This window comes from Vitis riparia, chromosome 9 (genome assembly GCF_004353265.1).
Source record: "Vitis riparia cultivar Riparia Gloire de Montpellier isolate 1030 chromosome 9, EGFV_Vit.rip_1.0, whole genome shotgun sequence".
Taxonomy (NCBI): Eukaryota; Viridiplantae; Streptophyta; class Magnoliopsida; order Vitales; family Vitaceae; genus Vitis; species Vitis riparia.
In genome coordinates, this window is record NC_048439.1 from 849,792 (window position 1) to 868,623 (window position 18,832).

General features: G+C 32.9%; 1 protein-coding gene across 3 annotated transcripts; it reads right to left on the reverse strand.

Annotated features, from left to right (window-relative positions):
- Nucleotides 1-3,931: 3,931 nt before the first annotated feature.
- Nucleotides 3,932-15,264, reverse strand: LOC117922173 (exportin-T). 3 transcript variants are annotated; one of them, XM_034840212.1, is made up of 15 exons: nt 13,306-15,264; nt 13,010-13,099; nt 12,798-12,893; nt 12,522-12,626; nt 12,168-12,227; nt 12,002-12,064; nt 11,827-11,922; nt 7,582-7,746; nt 6,728-6,901; nt 6,544-6,609; nt 6,365-6,463; nt 5,916-6,062; nt 5,094-5,277; nt 4,941-4,993; nt 3,932-4,832 (listed from the first exon to the last, which is right to left on the reverse strand). In XM_034840212.1, the coding sequence occupies exons 1-13, from the start codon at nt 14,950-14,952 to the stop codon at nt 5,188-5,190; spliced, it is 2,898 nt and encodes a 965-aa protein (XP_034696103.1). In that variant the 5' UTR covers nt 14,953-15,264; the 3' UTR covers nt 3,932-4,832; nt 4,941-4,993; nt 5,094-5,187. The 3 variants fall into 3 exon arrangements, with proteins under 3 accessions (XP_034696103.1, XP_034696102.1, XP_034696101.1); XM_034840211.1 differs by having other exon boundaries at nt 12,804-12,893; nt 13,219-15,263; XM_034840210.1 differs by having other exon boundaries at nt 13,219-15,263.
- Between the last annotated feature and the right edge of the window lie 3,568 nt (nt 15,265-18,832).

The window sequence follows — 18,832 nt, forward strand, 5'->3', positions numbered from 1 at the left end:
AAAAAATCCAAAATTTTCCATTTGTTGTCTAGTAAAATATGAAATAAAAAGGTTATTGAAAATATAATTAAATTTCATTAATTCACATAAATTATTTTTAATTACACAAATTAATGCATTTTTATAGCTTGAAAACAAATGAAAATGTGGACGTGGTAAGCATGACATGTAATGAAAATCCATTTTCTCTTCCTTATCCACAAGGCCCGCAACAAAAAATTAAAGGAAGCATCGTTGCTTTACTAAAAGATGTCTTTGGGGAAGCTAAGGCTGCAATGTAAAATAGATAGCGACATCAATGCTTTTAGATTGCCCTTTGATTAGAGCAAACATTAGGAAGTATGGTCCTAATAAATGACACATGATTTTGGATTTGAATTCTATCATTGATTATATTTTGAATTTATACAATGTTAGTTATTGTGAGGCGATTAGTACCTCGAGGTATAGGTCCCCATGAAAAGTCCAAAAAAATTGATCATGAAAAAAGTAGGAGAAAAAATATTACAAAAAGCAATTTTATCTAACTGAGTAACCCATCTACATCCAAGCCCTTTAATCCCACCAAAGCTTTGAGCCCTTTAACCCTTCCAAAAGCTTTGAGGCATTCAATTCCTACTCCAAAGGTCTTTTCAATTAAGACTTTCCTTGTTATTTCTACATTTGAATTTCTTAAATTCTAATGGAATTTTATAACCCTTCCTAAAGCTTTGAGGCATTCAATTCCAACTCCAAGGGTCTTTTCAATTAAGACTTTCCTTGTTCTTTTTACATTTGAATTTCTTAAATTCTAATGGAATTTTATGATCTTAAAGTGCTCTTCTATGCTTTGCCAACTCCCTTTTTTAAAAATTTAAAAAAAAATTCTCAAGAATACGGTCTCTAACTTTAAATGGGATAAAAGATAAATTATAACTAAGTCCAAGGTATACTAAAAGGATTTTGCAAGTTTGGAAGTAAATGTACTTAATAATGAATTATGAACTCTTTTCTAAATGACAAATATATTTGCTATACTTATAGATGAATTTTAATGGTCTAAAATTGGTAGTTTAAGCCGAAACTAGTTGTCAGACGTACATAACTTACAAATTAATATTCGATCATATGTTCAACCAATAACTTTTCAAAAATAGAAATCTTGATTGACTGAAGTTTGATAGATTTTGATTTAAACTCAATAACCCTGATAGTCATTGTCAATTTGTTACTCAAAACGAATAACAAAATTTGGTGTTTTGATGGTAGTCCATACAATTTTTGAGGAGAAACTCGATCGAGTTTCTATGATTAATCATCTAATTTTGCATTTTTTCTAGATAGGTGCATATATTATTATTTCTTTTATATTTATTTTGTCTTTTTAAAAGATAATTTTTTTTTTTTTTGGTAAGTTTAGTAAAAAAAAAAAATCAATAGCCATATTTTTAAAATTTTTGTACTTTTTAAATCTTTTAAGAATACCATGGAACAGAGGAAACCAAAATTCTTAATAAATTCAAATTTGCTTTCCATTATGGCAATTTTTTATTTCCATTCTTATTTCTAAGAAACAATTCAAACCTAACAAATGACATCCTCCTTTCCTATTTTCATGTGACAAACTAACACATCCCAATAAAATCATGGATAAAAATAGAAAAATATATTGACAATAAACAAAATAGTGGTTCACCCATTAATACAAACAATCTAGCTTGAAGGAAAATTTTCTTCTTTCCTATATTTACAAAGTGAAAGAAGACATTTCTTTGTGAATGCTTCCTCACTTATGTCAATTTTTTCAGAAATTAATAGAAAAAGTAACTTTAATTTGCTATTTTCCACCCATCAAAGAGATTCCTAGCCCCAACTTTTGAAAAGGAAAATTTACAAACTACCACAATTGCAATAAATGGAACCCCATATGGGGACTTCATCATTAAATATAGATAAGAATATAAGAATATTTATGAAAAAATAAATAATATTTTAATTCAAGAGTGAAATGACAAAATATTTTTATAATAAGCCAGCTACTTCTGCAACAGTGAAGTCAAAGTTGTCTCTGATTACTTTTTCTTCTTGGTGGACCAACATTTTTCCTTTCTATTTTTTTATTATTTTTTTTAGGGTTCTTTAGAATCTGTAATTACTTTCTTTTCTTGGCAGAGCAACTTTTTTTCTTTTTTATTTTATTTTTAAAATTTTTTTCTAGAGTCCTTAAGAGTCTTTATGTCTATGATCAAAACCCCCCTTTTTGCCATTGTGAAGACCCTTAAGAGACCTTGGTTTTCTTCAGGCAGCTGGGTGGAACCTTCAAGACTTTGAATGGGGGGGATAAGCTAAAATCCTTTTCTCATTCTTAAAGATTTATCTTGAATTGGAAAAGTGTTTGGTTGTTGGGAAACTTGATTTTGTTCGCACCTTTCTTAGCATGTGATTACTGATTGACCCATTATTTGACACAATTCTTGGTAGCTTTATCTATTAAAAAATACTTTTGACACCTTCCTATCAACCATTTAATGATTCGTTGAATTTGATGAAAATTAGTGAGAACACGTTGGGTGAAAGTGATAAAATCTTTAGGCTTTACCTTGAAAGTGTTTTCAAGATTAATTTTGAAAAATTATTGTATGATGTGTTGTAAAACAAAAATCTATACGAGAACTTGAAATATACTCAACATATTTTCTATATTTTTAAATATATGTTAGAAGTAAGTTTTATATATGATACTTTATTTTTTAAATCAATCGTTAAAATATAAAAGCAATCAAACATAATTAAAAAATAAAATATAAAAACACTTAAAATGCGTTTGGAAGTGATTCTAGAAAACGTTTTTAATATTTCTAATACTTGAATGATGAAAATTTTCAAGTATTAAAATTTTTTAAAAAACGCTTCCTAAAATTATCACCAAACAGGTTTTAAGGCCTCATGTTGTAACTATTTTCCACAATAATTTTTTTTTCTCCAAAATAAAAAAAAATTACGTTTAGCAACAAGAAAACTATTTTTTGTTCTTAAAAACAAAAAACATAATACTTTTATAAAAAACTATTAGTTGTTTTTAGTTGTTTTCACTTGTTTTCTAAAAATTATTAAAAAAATATTATATATATATATTTAAAATGATTAAAAATACAACATATATAAATATTATTTTTAAAACATATTTAAAAACATTAAAAACATTTTTTTTTTTTTTGTTTCTAAACAAATTTTATGCTACAAAACATCATAAAATAATTTTAAAAAATTATTCTCAAAAAAAATTTTTCAAAATTATCTTTGAAAGTAGCTACAAACAAGTCCCAAGTTTTTTTTTTCTATAAAACAAAAAACTATCTTAAAAAACAATTATCAAACAAGATGTTAAACATTCTTTTGCAAAAATATCTTCATTTTATTTCAACTCAAAAGGAATTTTTGCAAATTAATTTTATTAAAAGAGTTTATAATTTAAAACCACAACTAAAACGAAAATCAAAATCACAATTTTCAAAGGATATTATTAATATTATAAAAATTACATTAAACATGAGAAAAAATCCTTAGATAAGTCAAATTAGAATTTTTGAAAAACCGAAAATTAAACACTTTTTTTAAGTCATATGGACTCTTTGAAAGCAAAACAAACAATCCATGAGTTATGACCTTCACAATATCGATATTGCTTTCGTCCGCTTTTAGCTATAAACCTATAAACAAAAGAAGCTACACCCAATATAGAAATTTGAGTGAAACCTATAAAATGGCCATTGTAACTCAAAATTCTCCCTATTTAACAACTCATTTCAGACCTTATAGTTGGCAAATGAATATTGAAATAAACTATTGGGTGAAGTCATTCACTAATATACTTCATGAAACCCTCAACAAAGAAACTAAGTCATAAAGCAAGAAACACACCAGAGAATATTAGTAAACCACTACCAGTCAATAACCAATCACTCATTTCCATCTATTACACTTTCAAAGCTTAGTGGGCAAGGAAAGTTACAAAGTTCTCATCATGCTTTATGGACTTAGAACATAGGACTTAAGACTTAGGACTTAGAACAAAGGACTTAGGACTTCATCCCCAGATCAAAAAACAATGAAAAAGAAAAGCTCTGGTCAGCTATTTTATTCTATAATGCAGTATGAAAGAGACCCAACAACTCAATTTGGTGTTTAATTTTGTGTCTGTGAAGGAAAATATAACATGGGTCGTCATTGAATTCTAAGGAAATCCAATGAAGGGGAGGGTGTATCAACTATAATGGAGAATATTTTCAAGGAATCTGAGATGCTTAGGGCTAAAAGTTACTTCTTCCATAGCAATATTTTGAAAGCGTAAGTCGGTGTGATAATCAGGTGTAACTTGACCTAAACCAAAGAAGAAACTGGGGAGAAAAGGAGGCATGCTTGAAAGAATTACATGTGATATGGATCATTGATATGCAAAAACTGAAATCTTCACTTTGAATGCCATGTAAAAGGAGAACTCATTTCTATGGGAAAATCCAATGCCCAAACTTTTTCTTACAGGTGATTTGGCAAACAGTGGCTCATTGATTTCCCCTTTTTTGGCACAATAAAAAAGAATAAACCGTACCCCGCCTCTCCACGTACAGACCACATGAACAATAATCCACCACTCGTTTAGAAGGCTAGAAAATTGTTTGAATTTAGAGAGATGAAACAAAATGATGAGACAAGAAGCACAAAACTTTGGGGGGCAATAAGGTTATATAGACAACCACTCGTACTGGAAACTTGAACTAAATCTCAGCACCTTGAAACCAATGGATATCGCCAACTTTTTTATATTCAAAGAAACTGATTCCGGAAATTTACACCTGTTGAACCAAAGTCACAAAATGAATCAGTCCATGAATGGGACTTGAGCTATTCAGGAGGTAGGAATCTATCAAGTGAAGACCTAGTTAATTGGAATTTGTTCATACCTCACTATTCAGGGGGTAGCCACACAAATGTTATATACAGAAAGAAAAGAACCCTGCAATATTCACAAACATTACTACAGGACAAGAAATACTCTCTAGAGATATAAAAGCCTGATTATGAAGCGCACAAAAAATAAGCTATTAGGTGCCCACCTTTGACAACAAAAATGAAGTCCAACAACTGAGGACAATAGGATAGAACAAGAAGCATTTAGCAGCATAATCAGATTTGCATATCAGGAAAATGCTATCTGAAAACAAGGCTTCCATTCTGTTGGTGTCTCAAACTTTCAATGAGTGACTGGTAGAAAGATTTCAAAGCCTTTATATCACTACCCTGCAGACAGACAAATAGGGACACAGCAATGATCAGCAGTCAGCACCAAAAAGCTTGGGGAAAAAATAATTTGCTTAGAAGTTATTGTTTCGATTCAAATGTTTTCTTATCATTAAGAGTTCATAAATTTGTGGGTAGGACCATTTTATCATAGAGAAACATATCCAGAGGAGAGGAGAGGAGAGGGGAAAGGGAGGGGAAGGAATTAGACTCAGATCTCCACACAACCTTTATTGCATGGAGAAGAATCATTAACGAGAAAGGAAATACACAGGACTCCAATTGGAAACTTCAAATTTCATCCAAAACCGGGCAGAATTGGAATAGAAACAAAATTTAAAATTATAAGGACTTCTGCATTTGCACATTTTATTTTCTAAAATTGAGGCAAAATCTGTCAGCAGACAATTCCCTTCTTTGATTTTCTTTCAATTCCCTAGTTTGTATTCCTTTCCTTTGAATTGCATGTTCTGAACAGTTCCAATGACAACAGTTTGCATGTTCCACAGGTTGCTTGTTCATATCCATTTCCCTTGTTCATATAACATTTAAGTGTCTGAAGGAAAATAGACTGTTTCTGTACTGGAACAAAATTTAATCTTTGTTCTATATTAAAAGGCCAGAACTATTTCAGATACCTGCAATTTTTGACAATATTCCTCAGCCAAATCTTGAGGGCAATGTGCAGCAGGGAAACCTTTCGAAACAAAATGAATGAGAAACTCGTTACCAAATTTCTCATACATAATCTTCTGAGCCAGTACTATTTCTCCAAACAAAACAAGCTGCAACAGAGGAACAACCATTAATAAGCTACATAGCAAGCAGTAACACAATAGGAGGTGAGTTCTTCAACTAAAATCAATGAAGCGCACAATCTGCAGGCCAACCATTACTTATTTAATCAATGATATAACAAGCAAATCACAATAGTCAATTAATTACATCACCTCACTCCCTAGTAGGGTTATCTAGGGGATAGAAATATATCATGTTGTCTAGAATAAATACATGGCTAGAAATAAAATTGCTAGCACCACTACTAATTATAAAATTGGTTCAATTCCACTAAAATATATAAACTTACAGTATTTGCATCACGAAACTCGAAGGATCTGTCAAGCACACTGTACAAACAACAGTTTGTTGCAAAGACCTCAATTATGAAACTCTGGAAACCAGGTACCTAAAAACATTCTTCATATGTTAGTATGATGAAAAGGAAAAAGTTATGCAAGGGATTTGGGATTCTAGAGGATAGATTACCATTTCTTCACCATAAGATCTAGTGCACCAATCTTTAATTAGCCTAATAAAGATCTGTACGCAGGCCTGGGTAACATAAACAGAAGATATGTTAAATTCGGTTGATGACCATTCCAACATTCTTAGAAGGCAATTTGTTGGTCACCCTCATAAGAAAACATAAACTAACAAATGTCATACAGACCTTTCTTACAAGAGTATCCTTGTGACCACAAGCGGTGCGCAATAGCAACTGCATCATTGGATCCAAGTAGCCCCTGCTTCTTGGGGAAAGGAAAACTGAAGACAGATCATGTGTCGCTATCACATGGAGAAATGTGTACAATGTCCGCTGAAGTTCTTGCAACTCACGGATTTCCTACAAGATAAAGTAGGCTGCCTTAACAAATAGAAACCCACAATCTTAGCTCTAGATTCAAAAAAACCATTTAAAATTGAAACTTGGCACATAGAGCATACAATTTAAAGTGGAATCCATTATATTGTTGTCATGCTCAGTGTTTAATAAGCAGGTTTAGGGTAAAGAATTCTAGAATACATAAGTAACTAGTTACCTTACCACCATTCTGCTAACCATAGCCAACCATACAAGTGATAGCATAAATATAAATATAGGAGAATAAAGTCAGGAGCACCAATGAGCAACCACCATTCTACCCAAAGGTTTATTAGCTCCAAGAAAAATTGACAATAAAAGTCCCTTGTTTGCATAAGGAGGAAAAAGGGAATACACAAAATATGTCAATTAACATTTATCCACATATGACTCATATGAGCACATATATTGAACAATACTGCAATTAAATTTATGTGATCACAGGAGAACATATTGTGGAACATTCAAGCTTCATCTTTGATTATCATGCAATAAAAACATGTTAATGTGTAACAAGAAATGACAAGTGGCATCCAATTTCTATATTCATTTACCTAGGAAGAAAGATAAAAGGCCAGGAGCTTGCACAGAATTAGCATCCCAAGTACATGAGAGATAAAGATTAAGACCAGTTGTATTATGAAATTAACAAGTCTTGTTACCTCAGTACTGCTCCCAGGTCCTGATGGAAATGGATCCCTTGGGAGAATATTAAATATCCTGCCAGCAACAGCAGGATATATTTCCTCCAATATGTCACGGACCAAGGTGTTGAATTTGCATATGAGCTGATTGATTAATACAAGGAAACCCACCAACTCTCTTGGCTGCAACAAGAACATGATATAAAATCAGAACATGGGATCACAAATGAAATCAACAAGTGAACAAGTACCATAAAATATATGTTGAACTTAGAAACAGAAATAATACAACTCTGTAAAAATTCATGAAAATAATCCTTTAAATATTTAACTATTAAAGAAACATCCAACACAGAGCCTTTCTTGTTTGACAAAAATGCTTTTGTGAGAGATTAGAGGGAGAAATGGTAATAGCATATTTTTATGAAACAGTACCCTGTGCAATGAAATGCCTTTTGGCGCCTTCTTATATGCTGTGTATGTTTTTGCACGCCCTTTTGTAGGTGATTTTAATAAATTTGATCTTTTCCTATTGATAAAAAAAGGACCCTATGTAATGCAATGTAAAAAATCCTGATTTTGTATTAAAGAAAAACCTTTTTTTTTTTTTTTACAGAAAAAACCCAAATTGAAACTGTACTAAATAAAAAATGACATGAAATATGCTGAAACTTTCCACCAGAAAGAATAAGGGAGATGAATTGTTCAATATCTAGACCATTTGCAGTCATCTTGATTTGTTCCACAGAGGTCTAAATCCTCAATTTCTATTCACAGTTGGAAGTTCCTTAACATGGCTGGATCTTCCTACCAGTTGAAAGACAAAAGGCTTAATGCTTTCCATTAGAATAACCAAATAAGCAATTTGAAAACTCAAAAATGATAAAGACTCCATTTGCTTCAAAGAAGACAAAAAGCAAACAGCACATGTGAATCAGCATACAACCAAAGCCATTGCAACCATGGTTCAAAGTATTGGCCAAGTCCTGTACGACTCAGCCAAATCATATCCGCCTCGACTCCTCTTGCGCTGAGTCCAATACCCGATACCATCTTAGGCAAAGATTTGACCAGGAATCGGTTAAACTCAGTTGATTCAGTCAAGATACCGAGTTGACTCAGGCGAATCATCCGAGTTACCAAAAAAAATTTGAGTTAAACTCAAAACAAGCAAACTTTCTTCCAAATCACAGCAAAACAACACCCAAAACTGAGAAAGAAACACCAAAACAACAATCATAACTGAGAAATCTTTGAAAAATCAATGACTCTTCAAAAGGAAAAAAATTTCACGAGAATCACGACTTATGATTGAAGACTTGATGATTGAAGACCCGTGATGAAGAAGATAACCCCGATGAAGTCTTTGAAAAGTTTTTTAGTCCACGTCATGATTGTCTTTGAGGTGAATGAGAGGAGGAGGTTGAGGGCTTTTCTTCACTAACCTTACCACAAGGTGGACTACAACACCTTCATGGACCCCTCCTCCTCCATTGGCGACGATCTTAGGTGTTGATCTCTCATCTCTCTACTTCATCTCCATAGTGTCACCGGCATCAGCATTGATGGCCGCATGGGTGTGGGTTGCAGAGGAAGGTCTCTGCTTTTTCTAGGGTTCTCCTCTCTCTATTCATGGGTGGGTTGGTGATGTTTGAGAATTGGGGATTTGAATGCAAGGCTAATGCATTATATTATTGTTTTAAATGCCAATATCAACAATATATTTATTGTTTTAAATGTCAATATCAATAATATAAATAACATGATATTATATGTTATTTTATTGTTTCAATTTTTAAATGCTAATGTGGTAAAAATCATCACATTTTATTTTATTTTTTAATTTGAGTTTGGTAATTAAAGAGTTTTTGTTTTCAATTTCAATATTAAAAAATTATTGAATAATTTTAATTTTCATAATATTTTATTTTATTAATTTTTAAGTTTATTTAATTATATTCATTTGTTTTTAATAATTATTATAATATTTTAATATTTTATAATTTTATAATTTTTCAAATTTTTATTTATCTTATTTTGTGTATCATCTGATACTGAGACGAGCCGATGTGCCTTAGGACCCTCCAAGTCGATGACTAGGACCGCAACTTTGAACCATTATTGCAACCCCTTGGAAATTATTCCAGTGGGGGGCACGAAGGACGTGAAAAGAGTTGTTGCTCTATTTGGATCTAAAGTAGGGAAACTTCCTATTTCTCTTCTAGGCATACCCCTTGGAGCCCCTCATAAGTCATGTGGAGTTCAGGACATAATAGAAGAGAGATTCAAGAGGAAATTGCCCGCTTAGAAGAAACAATACTTGTCCAAAAGTGGAAGACTTGTCCTTATTATGTGCACTCTTTCAAACCTCCCAATCTACTTTATGTTGCTTTTTGTGATTCCAAGGAAACTGAGAATCAGATTAGAAAGAATTCAAAGGGAATTTTTGTGGGGAGATATGGAGGAAAGAAGGAAGATCCACTTGGTAAGTCAGTCGGCTATTTGTAAGGATAAGAAACATGGAGGGCTAGGTTTAAGGCACTTGGAGGGGCTCAATCAAGATTTGTTAAGCAAATGGCTGTTGAGAATTTCCCTTGAGAGGATGAGCTTTTGGAGAAAAGTCATTAGTAGAAAATTTGGGGAGGTGGAGGGGTTGGACCATTAGAGAGTTGAGGGATTCTTTTAGGTTGAGCCTTTGGAAAGACGTTAGAAAAGGGTGGGAAGAATTCATTCTTAGAACTAGTATCCGTATTGGAAATGGTAGACACACAAGTTTTTGGTGGGAAAATTGGGTCGGGGATTCTAAGTTGAAGGATGTTTTTCCTTCTCTATTCAAGATTGCAACCCACAAATATGCTACAATGGCAGACCTATCGGGGAGGGATGGGGATGGAGGCAGTTGTTAGGAGCTGCATTTTAGAAGATCTTTCCAAAATTGGGAATTGGAGGAGGTGACTCGTTTTTTAGAACACATTTATGCTCTAAAGGTTCAAGAAGGGGAGGATTCTCTAGTTTGGAAGAATGATGAGAGGGGAAAGTTTAGTGTCAAATCATATTATAAGTTGTTAAGGGCTGAAAACAATGTTTTATTCTCTACCAAAGAGATCTAGGGTCCATGTGCTCCTCTTAGAAGTCGTTTTTTTGCTTGGGAAGCGGTTTGGGGAAAAATCTTAATAGTAGACACGTTAATGAAGAGGGAATGATCCATGGCCATTAAGTGCAGCCTTTGTAAATAGAATGAAGAATCGATTGACCACATTTTGATTCATTGCGATAAGACAAAGAAGCTTTGGACTGCACTGTTGAGTTCTTTCGGACTGGTATGGGTGTTCCGCATTCAATGAGAAATCTTCTTCTAGAATGGAAAGTTAAGGGGCTAAGGAAGAAGATAAGAGTAGTGTGGAGATTGGCTCTGATTTGTCTTTTTTGGTATATTTGGGGAGAACGAAATCAAAGGACTTTCCAAGAGGAAGAGATGTTTGACCAAAGTCTGAGGAAACTCTTTATCCATTCACTATTAGAGTGGTCTTAGCAGTTTTTGGGGTTAGACAATGCTTTTTTTTTATAAAAAAAAAAAAAAATTGAGGTGTCTTTAATTGAGACTAGTCTACACTATTCTAGGTCTTTTCTCTCTTTTTTGCAGTCTGGTTGGGCTTTTGGTTGTATACTGCCTCTATACATAGGGTGCGCCCCCTGTTTTTAGGCGTTTATTAATTCAATTTGCCTTTGTTTATCAAAAAATGATTGCAACCCAAGTTTCTCAATCCTGTACCATACATTTTACATCTTTTTTCTCTTTAATTCTATTTCTTGAATTTATAAAGATTCTAATTGACCTTTCTCCATTTACTGAAAATCTTGACCTTTTTTTATATTTTTTTCTAAACTTTTGTATCACCTTTTTTAACATATATTAACTTTTTTCATTAGCTTCCTTTTTTTTGTAGAACTTTATGGTCCTTTTTTGTTTTCTTTTATATATATATATATATATATATATATATATATAGTAAACTTTGAATTGATACCATGATTCTGTATGTACATTTTGAATCTTAAAAATGATGTTGGAATATGATGAAACCCCTTAAAAGTCCTAACCAAATACTTATTATAATCATCTTGATCGAACTCAAGGTATAATGTCAGAAACAGAAAGAGAAATGTCACTTATCATATAGTATCTTCTTGTTGATAGCATATGTTCTTGAAATTAAAATAAGAAAAGGATTCAAAAATTAATTCTAACAGAATGTTTTGCACCTCACTTTCTGCAAGCAATTGTTCCAATGCCTTAGGGAGGTAAGGAAATACAGATGCTCCTAATGTGTCCACCATTCGGTGAATAAATGATGTAACCTGGAGATTACAGAAGCTAGCATTAGTGAATAGTGTGGTCGATACAATATAAAAAAAGGTATTCCCAAATCCAACATACCTTAGTCCGCAGAGGCTCTATTTTTGGAAATACAACAAGAATTTGGAGAAGGACATCCAATGTCTGAATTAAAAAAGAAAAGAAAAATGAACACTGGAGAAATGGTTTCACAAATTCAAACATGCAGTTCAAGAAACATAACCAAAACAGGGTCTTGATTTACAACCTGCTTAAACATGAGACCAATAGCAGGGCGACTAGCAGTTACAAGACGCTCACTGAAGCCCTGGATTATATATAGACATTGTGAGGATAAACATGAAGAATATATATTAAAAAATAAAATAAAAATACTCTAGATAACAAATTAAAGACATGATGTTGATTGATAAAAAATTCTGCTGGGCATTTTTACAATATTGGAGAAGATAAAGCAAAGCATAATAAAACATGAACTATGCTAATACATTAGAAGAGCAAGTTCAAAACAGTTTGGTGCCTGAGATATTTATAACACAATAGTGATAAAATAACATTTTCTCTTTTTCTGAACTTAGAAGGCCAAAAAATGGATACTAACCTTGCTTAAAGCATTAATTGCCATGATTATTTGCTGGATGTTTGCAATTTTTGCAACAGGGTCCTCTCCATTCTGTACTTCGGCATTTATGAGCAATACCTCAACCTGAATGAGAGCAGCAGTTCTTCAGATTGCATAGATTATATATTTCATTAGTTATGTATTCAGGTACCAAACTGATATTTACATAAGCAAAATAAAAGTGGGCAGGGATGGGGGACAGGGGATTCCTAATGGTAAGTAAACAAATGCAGATTCCATGACAGCCAACTCAACCTTAACCTGTTGACAAAGAGGAGTTAGCAATGAAGATAGGTACTCGGATTGCTTCTCTGGTGGTACATCTTCCATTCCAATTAATAAGCCAATAGCCTGTCAAGCATCATAGTCAAAAATCGGAATAAAGCAGATTAAGCTTCAGCCCAAAGGGCACAACATTCCTTCTACCTCAGATGTATGAAGAACAGTGCACAAGACTGAGTGATTACCTCAAAAATGTGACTACCGTCCTCGGATCCAGAAAGCTCTTTTGACATGCTGTTCATTCTTGTAAATTGAGCAACTGTATCCTGCAGATTCTGAAAAATTCACAAAAAAATCCTTCAGATCAGTGAGAAAAAAGAATGAAAAGGATTGGAATTCTATTGCAAAAGGTAAATACAAACATACAATGGGAATATGAAACATATCCCAATACCTGCAAAATATTTTCTATGAAAGGGACAAGCTTTGCTTTCAGTGATTTCACAACCCTCATAAAAAGATAACTTGCCCTTCGACTCACATTGATGTTTGGATGGTGTATACCTCTTTCATCAAGAAAGGCAGCAAGAACCAAATGTAGATATTGGTCGTTCACCTGAACAAACTTCATATATCTTGTTACTGTCTCCAAATACACAAGTGCAACTAGCCTATTGGAATGGCAAGCAAAGGTTGTTGATAAAAGCATCAGCACCAATTGCCCCAGGGGTCCATTTCCAACTCTCATCACCTCATCATTTATTGATTCTCCAAAAGCATAGAAAAGGGAAAGTGCAGCTTCTACCTCTTCTACATTTCTATCAGATGAAGATGCAACAGCATTCCCTAATGAATTTCTGATGAACATCTGTGTGACATCCGGTGCCACACGACCAACACTACGGAGTAACACAAAGAAATCCTTCCGAAACTCCACCATCCTACCTTCCTCTTCTCTCCCAATTTTATCCAACACATCAAGATTATTACGATAAATAGGATCATAGCAAATCTGTGTGCGTATTACTTCCAATATCTGGCCCACATGAAGCAGCTGTTTCTCCGTCAGAGGTGAAAGGCTCTTCATAGTGGCCACAAAACCCAAAAGAAACTGAACGATACTGAATGCATTGTCAACCTCACAGTTCTGTGTTACAAAAAAAACTGATGGTAAAACCTCATCCAAAAGCTCCATTGAGGTCTGCTTAAGATCCTCAGAATTCAACTTCTTGGAACATTCTAGAAGTTCTGTGGCATACCCAGTGAGTAATGTGGCTATTTTTGAAGCCAATTCAGAATCACTATCCTCGGCCACCAACCCAAAAACCCGACTAATCTTAAGGTTCTGCAAAAGTGAGAGCTTGGCTTGCAGATCCATCCGCTTAGAGACTACCGCCAAAACACACCCAGCAGCAGAACCTCGAAGTTGTTCCGGTAATCCCTTGACCAAAATCAACTCAAACAATAATGGGATAAAGGCATCATTCACAATTAATCCAATATCAATCCAAGAAATATATCTTCTCATTGAGTCCAACACACTAGAACAGAGATCCGGATCAGAATTTCTGTACAAGGATACAATGTTGTACCAAGCTCTCACTATCTGAGCCACACATTGTTGCCTCATGGCATCCTTTACCCGCGTTGCAACCACAAGTTCATCCTGAGTTCGAGTGTAGTCCAAACTAATCAATTCATCGTCTAAGGCATTCAAAATCCGACAAAACATGTCGATCACTGGGGCGCCTTTACCCAAATGAGGAAGATAATCAACAAAAACCGAAGACCAAATCAATGGATATTCAAAATAAATCAAAGTTACTAAAACTTGAGCAAGCTTATTCTTTATGAATGGTGGACCTTCTAAAACCCTAACAGAGCTCTCATCATCCACACCCTCTAAACGCTCGAAACACGCCATGGAAAACACGGATTTCCTCACAAAACCCTTCTCGTCCAAACTCATCGAAGAATAGCGCACACGAATCACATCATGTAAACACTGCAAGCACCAGAACTGCACCTGAACGAGCTTCGAAAAACACAAGCGCTCAACGCATATACTACATATCAAAGGCGACTCCTTTATCTTATCAATAAACCCCACTGCTTGCAGTTTCAGCGCCGATTCAACTCTCCCGGATTCATCAAAGCTTATCAGAATCGCCTTTTCGAGATCCTCCATAGTTCAAAACGATTTGCCCCTATTTTCTCACACTTTCTCGCCCATAGAATCTCGGAAAAAACAAAAGTTCAAATCTTTTTCCACGAATTGAACTGAACGGAGAGATTAATTGCTATTTTCAGAGAGATCTGCGAGAACTGACCTCCGAATCACAGAGAAGAAGAACGACGACAGGCTCGATCGTCAATGTGAAGTGTGGGAAACTAGGGTTTTGGGAGTGTGGTTTGTGTTGAGAAAACAAACCCTAGAATCGGTTTGTTTTGTTTATATAGTTTTTTGTTTTGTGGAAACAAAAGTGGGTGTTTTTCGGCAACAGATGGTGTTGAAGAGGAAGGAGAGACCTCGGTAATGGTTATCTGCACTCGGTTCCAAGATAGCAATCTGTGGACCCTACTAATGGACGGAGGCAAGTGGCGGAGGATGAGATTCACCCAATATTTACAAGCCACGTGGTGTGCTTGATCTTGTTTTTTAAAAATCTTAACACCTGATCGACATTGAGAAACCCAAAATGACTATAACGCCTCCCACTCAGTTGAAATTTTAAGAATTAAATACAAGGGTGTTTTCGTAAACTGACAATGAGTTGCTTGGCCCTCAATCAATATAGTAGGATTTGGGCCGTTACGCCCATAATGGAATTCAGCCCAAATGAAGTTGAATCGGGCCGAATATTTCGGGATATTAACCCATTATCCACCTACTAAAAGCGCATGCATCAGCGAATTTGAAACGTAGACTATTAGTCAGCGCACATGACGGTTAAAATAATATTTTAAGTACATTTTATTTTTTAGAAAATTCCCTTTTTTTTAATTTAAAAATTTTAAACAACATTTTATTGTGACCATTTGCTTTTTAATTAATAAATAATTAAATTATTTAAAATCATATTTTAATGTAAAATCTTCAAAATTTGATAATTTAATATCAACGTTGTTATCAAACTATGTTTGGTTGCAAAAAATTTGATGAAAAGAAAATAAAGAAAAAAAATGGTAAAAAATTAAATAAAGTTTATAAAATTGTTTTATGTTTGATTGTGCATGAAATAGGTTAAAGGAAAAAACTATGTTAGTCAAGAATGTATTTTTTGCAAATTTTATTCATTTTTATTTACCTTAAGTTTGGTTTTTGGAAGTTTTGAGGGAAAGAAAATATATATAAAAAAAATGAAAAATAAATTTAAAATTAATAAATTATTTTTAAATGATTTTTTAAACTCATTTAACTTATTTTTATTGTTTTATATAAAAATTAAATAATTTTGAAAATATATTAGTTTTTAATTAATTTTAATTATATTTTACTTTCTTTTAAATTTTTATGGTAAGTTAAACATAAGAAAATTGTTTTTTAATATTTTGAAGAAAAATATTAAAAAATAAATTTTCATGTTTGGTTTCCTTATGAAAAATACTAAAAAATTAAATACAATTAAAATTAGTTAGAAATTTGTATATTTTAAATTATTTAATATTTACATAAAAAAAAATTAAGTGAAATAGGCTTAAATAATATAAAAATATTTTATTAACTTTAAAATTTTTTTTATTTTTATTTGCCTTTTACTTATATTTTTCCTTTTTATTTTATTTTCCTTCCATATTTCTTCATATTTTCAAGTAATTAAATATAATTTAAAGGAAAAGTGTCCATAAAAGAAATAAAAAAAAATAGAGAAAAAAAAAAGAAAAGTAAAAGATAAATTTTATATTCTTCTTTAAATTCATTTAACTTTTTTAAGTATCTTATTATAAATCAAATATGAAAAAAATCATTTTTTTAATATTTTTTTCTTTTTTCTTTATATTTCCCGTGAAACCAAAGTTTGGTTAATCTCGGTTTTGATGATAACAAAACAATATTTATAACTAATGATTATATTTCAAGTATAATTAGGCAAGACGATTTCTAAAGTGGCAATTATAAAGACAAATCAAACAAATGAGAAATTATGAAGAAGAAAATCACCTCAAAGAGAAGTGTTTTTCAAGGCTCAAGCTTCATAAGATCTCTTTGTAAGATTATTGGTGTACTAGGATTTTCATGCATTACATTCTTTACTTATGCACCAAAATCATCAAAGAGTTATTTTGTTTAAATTTTTTAAAATTTGATGATTTCATGTTTTCAACTAAAACATTGTGTCAAATGTTTTTCAAATTTATTTAAAATGTTTTAAGTTAAAAAAAAAAAAAAAAAAAAAAAAAAAGTTGATCGTTCAGCCAAAAACGGCTTAACCGGTTGAACCGGATGAGCAACCGGTTGACCCTCAACTCAACCGGTCTAGGAGCAGGTCGATCCCTAGTTCAACAAGTCAATTGTGTGAATAGTAATCGATCGACCCCCAGTATAACCGATCGAGGGGTACAAAAAACATTCTCTCTCTTCCAGAATGGTTGTTCAACCGGGTGAAGAATCGGTCGACCCCGACCTCAACCGGTTAAGGTTCGGTCAAGGTCCAACAATCACCTGTCAAGCATTGAATGTTAACAGCTGGTCAGCCGTTCGACCCCTAACTCGACCGGTCGAACCCCCAATGACTAGTTTGACTTCTTTTTTTCTATAAAAATGCTCCAATCTTCATTGTTTCATAAGCTTAACCTTCCCAAACCTTTCTTGAATATATTTGAGACTTGGAATAATGTTTTTTAGTATACCATTGTTTTAAAACTTGCATATCTTTAGTGCACCATTCAATCTTAGTTTTTTTGTATTATTTGAGTCAAGGTCCAACAATCACCTGTCGAGCATTGAATGTTAACGGCTAGTCAGCCACTCGACCCCTCACTCAACCGGTCGAACCCCCAACGACTAGTTTGACTTCTTTTTTTTTTCTATAAAAATGCTCCAATCTTCATTGTTTCATAAGTTTAACCTTCCCAAACCTTTCTTGAATATATTTGAGACTTGGAAGAATGTTTTTTAGTACACCATTGTTCTAAAACTTGCATATCTTTAGTGCACCATTCAATCTTAATTTTTTTGTATCATTTGAGCCTAAAGTTTTGTATTAGGATTTTGTGAAATTATTTGTATATCTTTGAGAGTAAGAATCTAAGTGTGAAGTATCACTTATGGATTCTTAAATATAGGGTATCACTTGAGAAGTTATTCAAGAGTGAGGTATATCTTGAGGTTTGTAAAGGGTGTTTGGAGCTAAAAGTCTAAGATGGTGGATTGAAACCATAATCCAATTGTATTACTTGAAGGCTTGGTTTGGAAGTCTTGAATTAATGGAACCTCAAGCTTGGGATTGAAGTTAGAGAAGAGTGGATGTAGGCCGAGTTGCGTCAAACCACTATAAAATCTTGTGTTTGCATTCTCTCTTTCCTACTCGTTAATTTATATGCAATTATCTTTATATTATTTTATTATATATTTGCATATAATTGTCTTTTAAATTCACATAATTTAAATTTACAAAAAGAGACCATCACTTTATTCACCCTCCTCTAGGGTGATTACCATATATTGGATTAGTCTAATTTTTCTAACACTTCCCACTAACCAATTATTGTCATATCATACCAATTAAATAAGAAACTTCCTATGCTTAAAGTTCAAGCCTTTGATGATGCCTATGCAGATGTTATTGGGAAAATTTGGAGGCTTAACCATTATAAAATGATGATAAGAGACACAAGAAAAAGCAAAGAAACTCAAGGAAATACTCAATTAGAAAAGATGGTGAACAAAGTATAAAAACAAAGAGGGCATGATGGAACGTAAGTGTAGTCCCATTCATTGGGTATTTGGACCATAGTGATGCTCTAGAAGTCTAGGCAAAGGAAAATGATTTTATATTTTGAAATCAATCATGTCTCATTTAATAATTAAGCTATTTGTTGTGTACACTTTCATTTTTCATTTTTTA

Coding starts and splice junctions, on each gene's coding strand:
- LOC117922173 (XM_034840210.1), bottom strand. CDS start 14,952: ATGGAGGATCTCGAAAAGGCGATTCTGATAAGCTTTGATGAATCCGGG. Junction 6,902..7,581: donor GACCTGGGAGCAGTACTGAG/GTAACAAGACTT, acceptor TTTATCTTGTAG/GAAATCCGTGAGTTGCAAGA. Junction 6,063..6,364: donor AGTTTCGTGATGCAAATACT/GTAAGTTTATAT, acceptor CCTCTGTTGCAG/CTTGTTTTGTTTGGAGAAAT.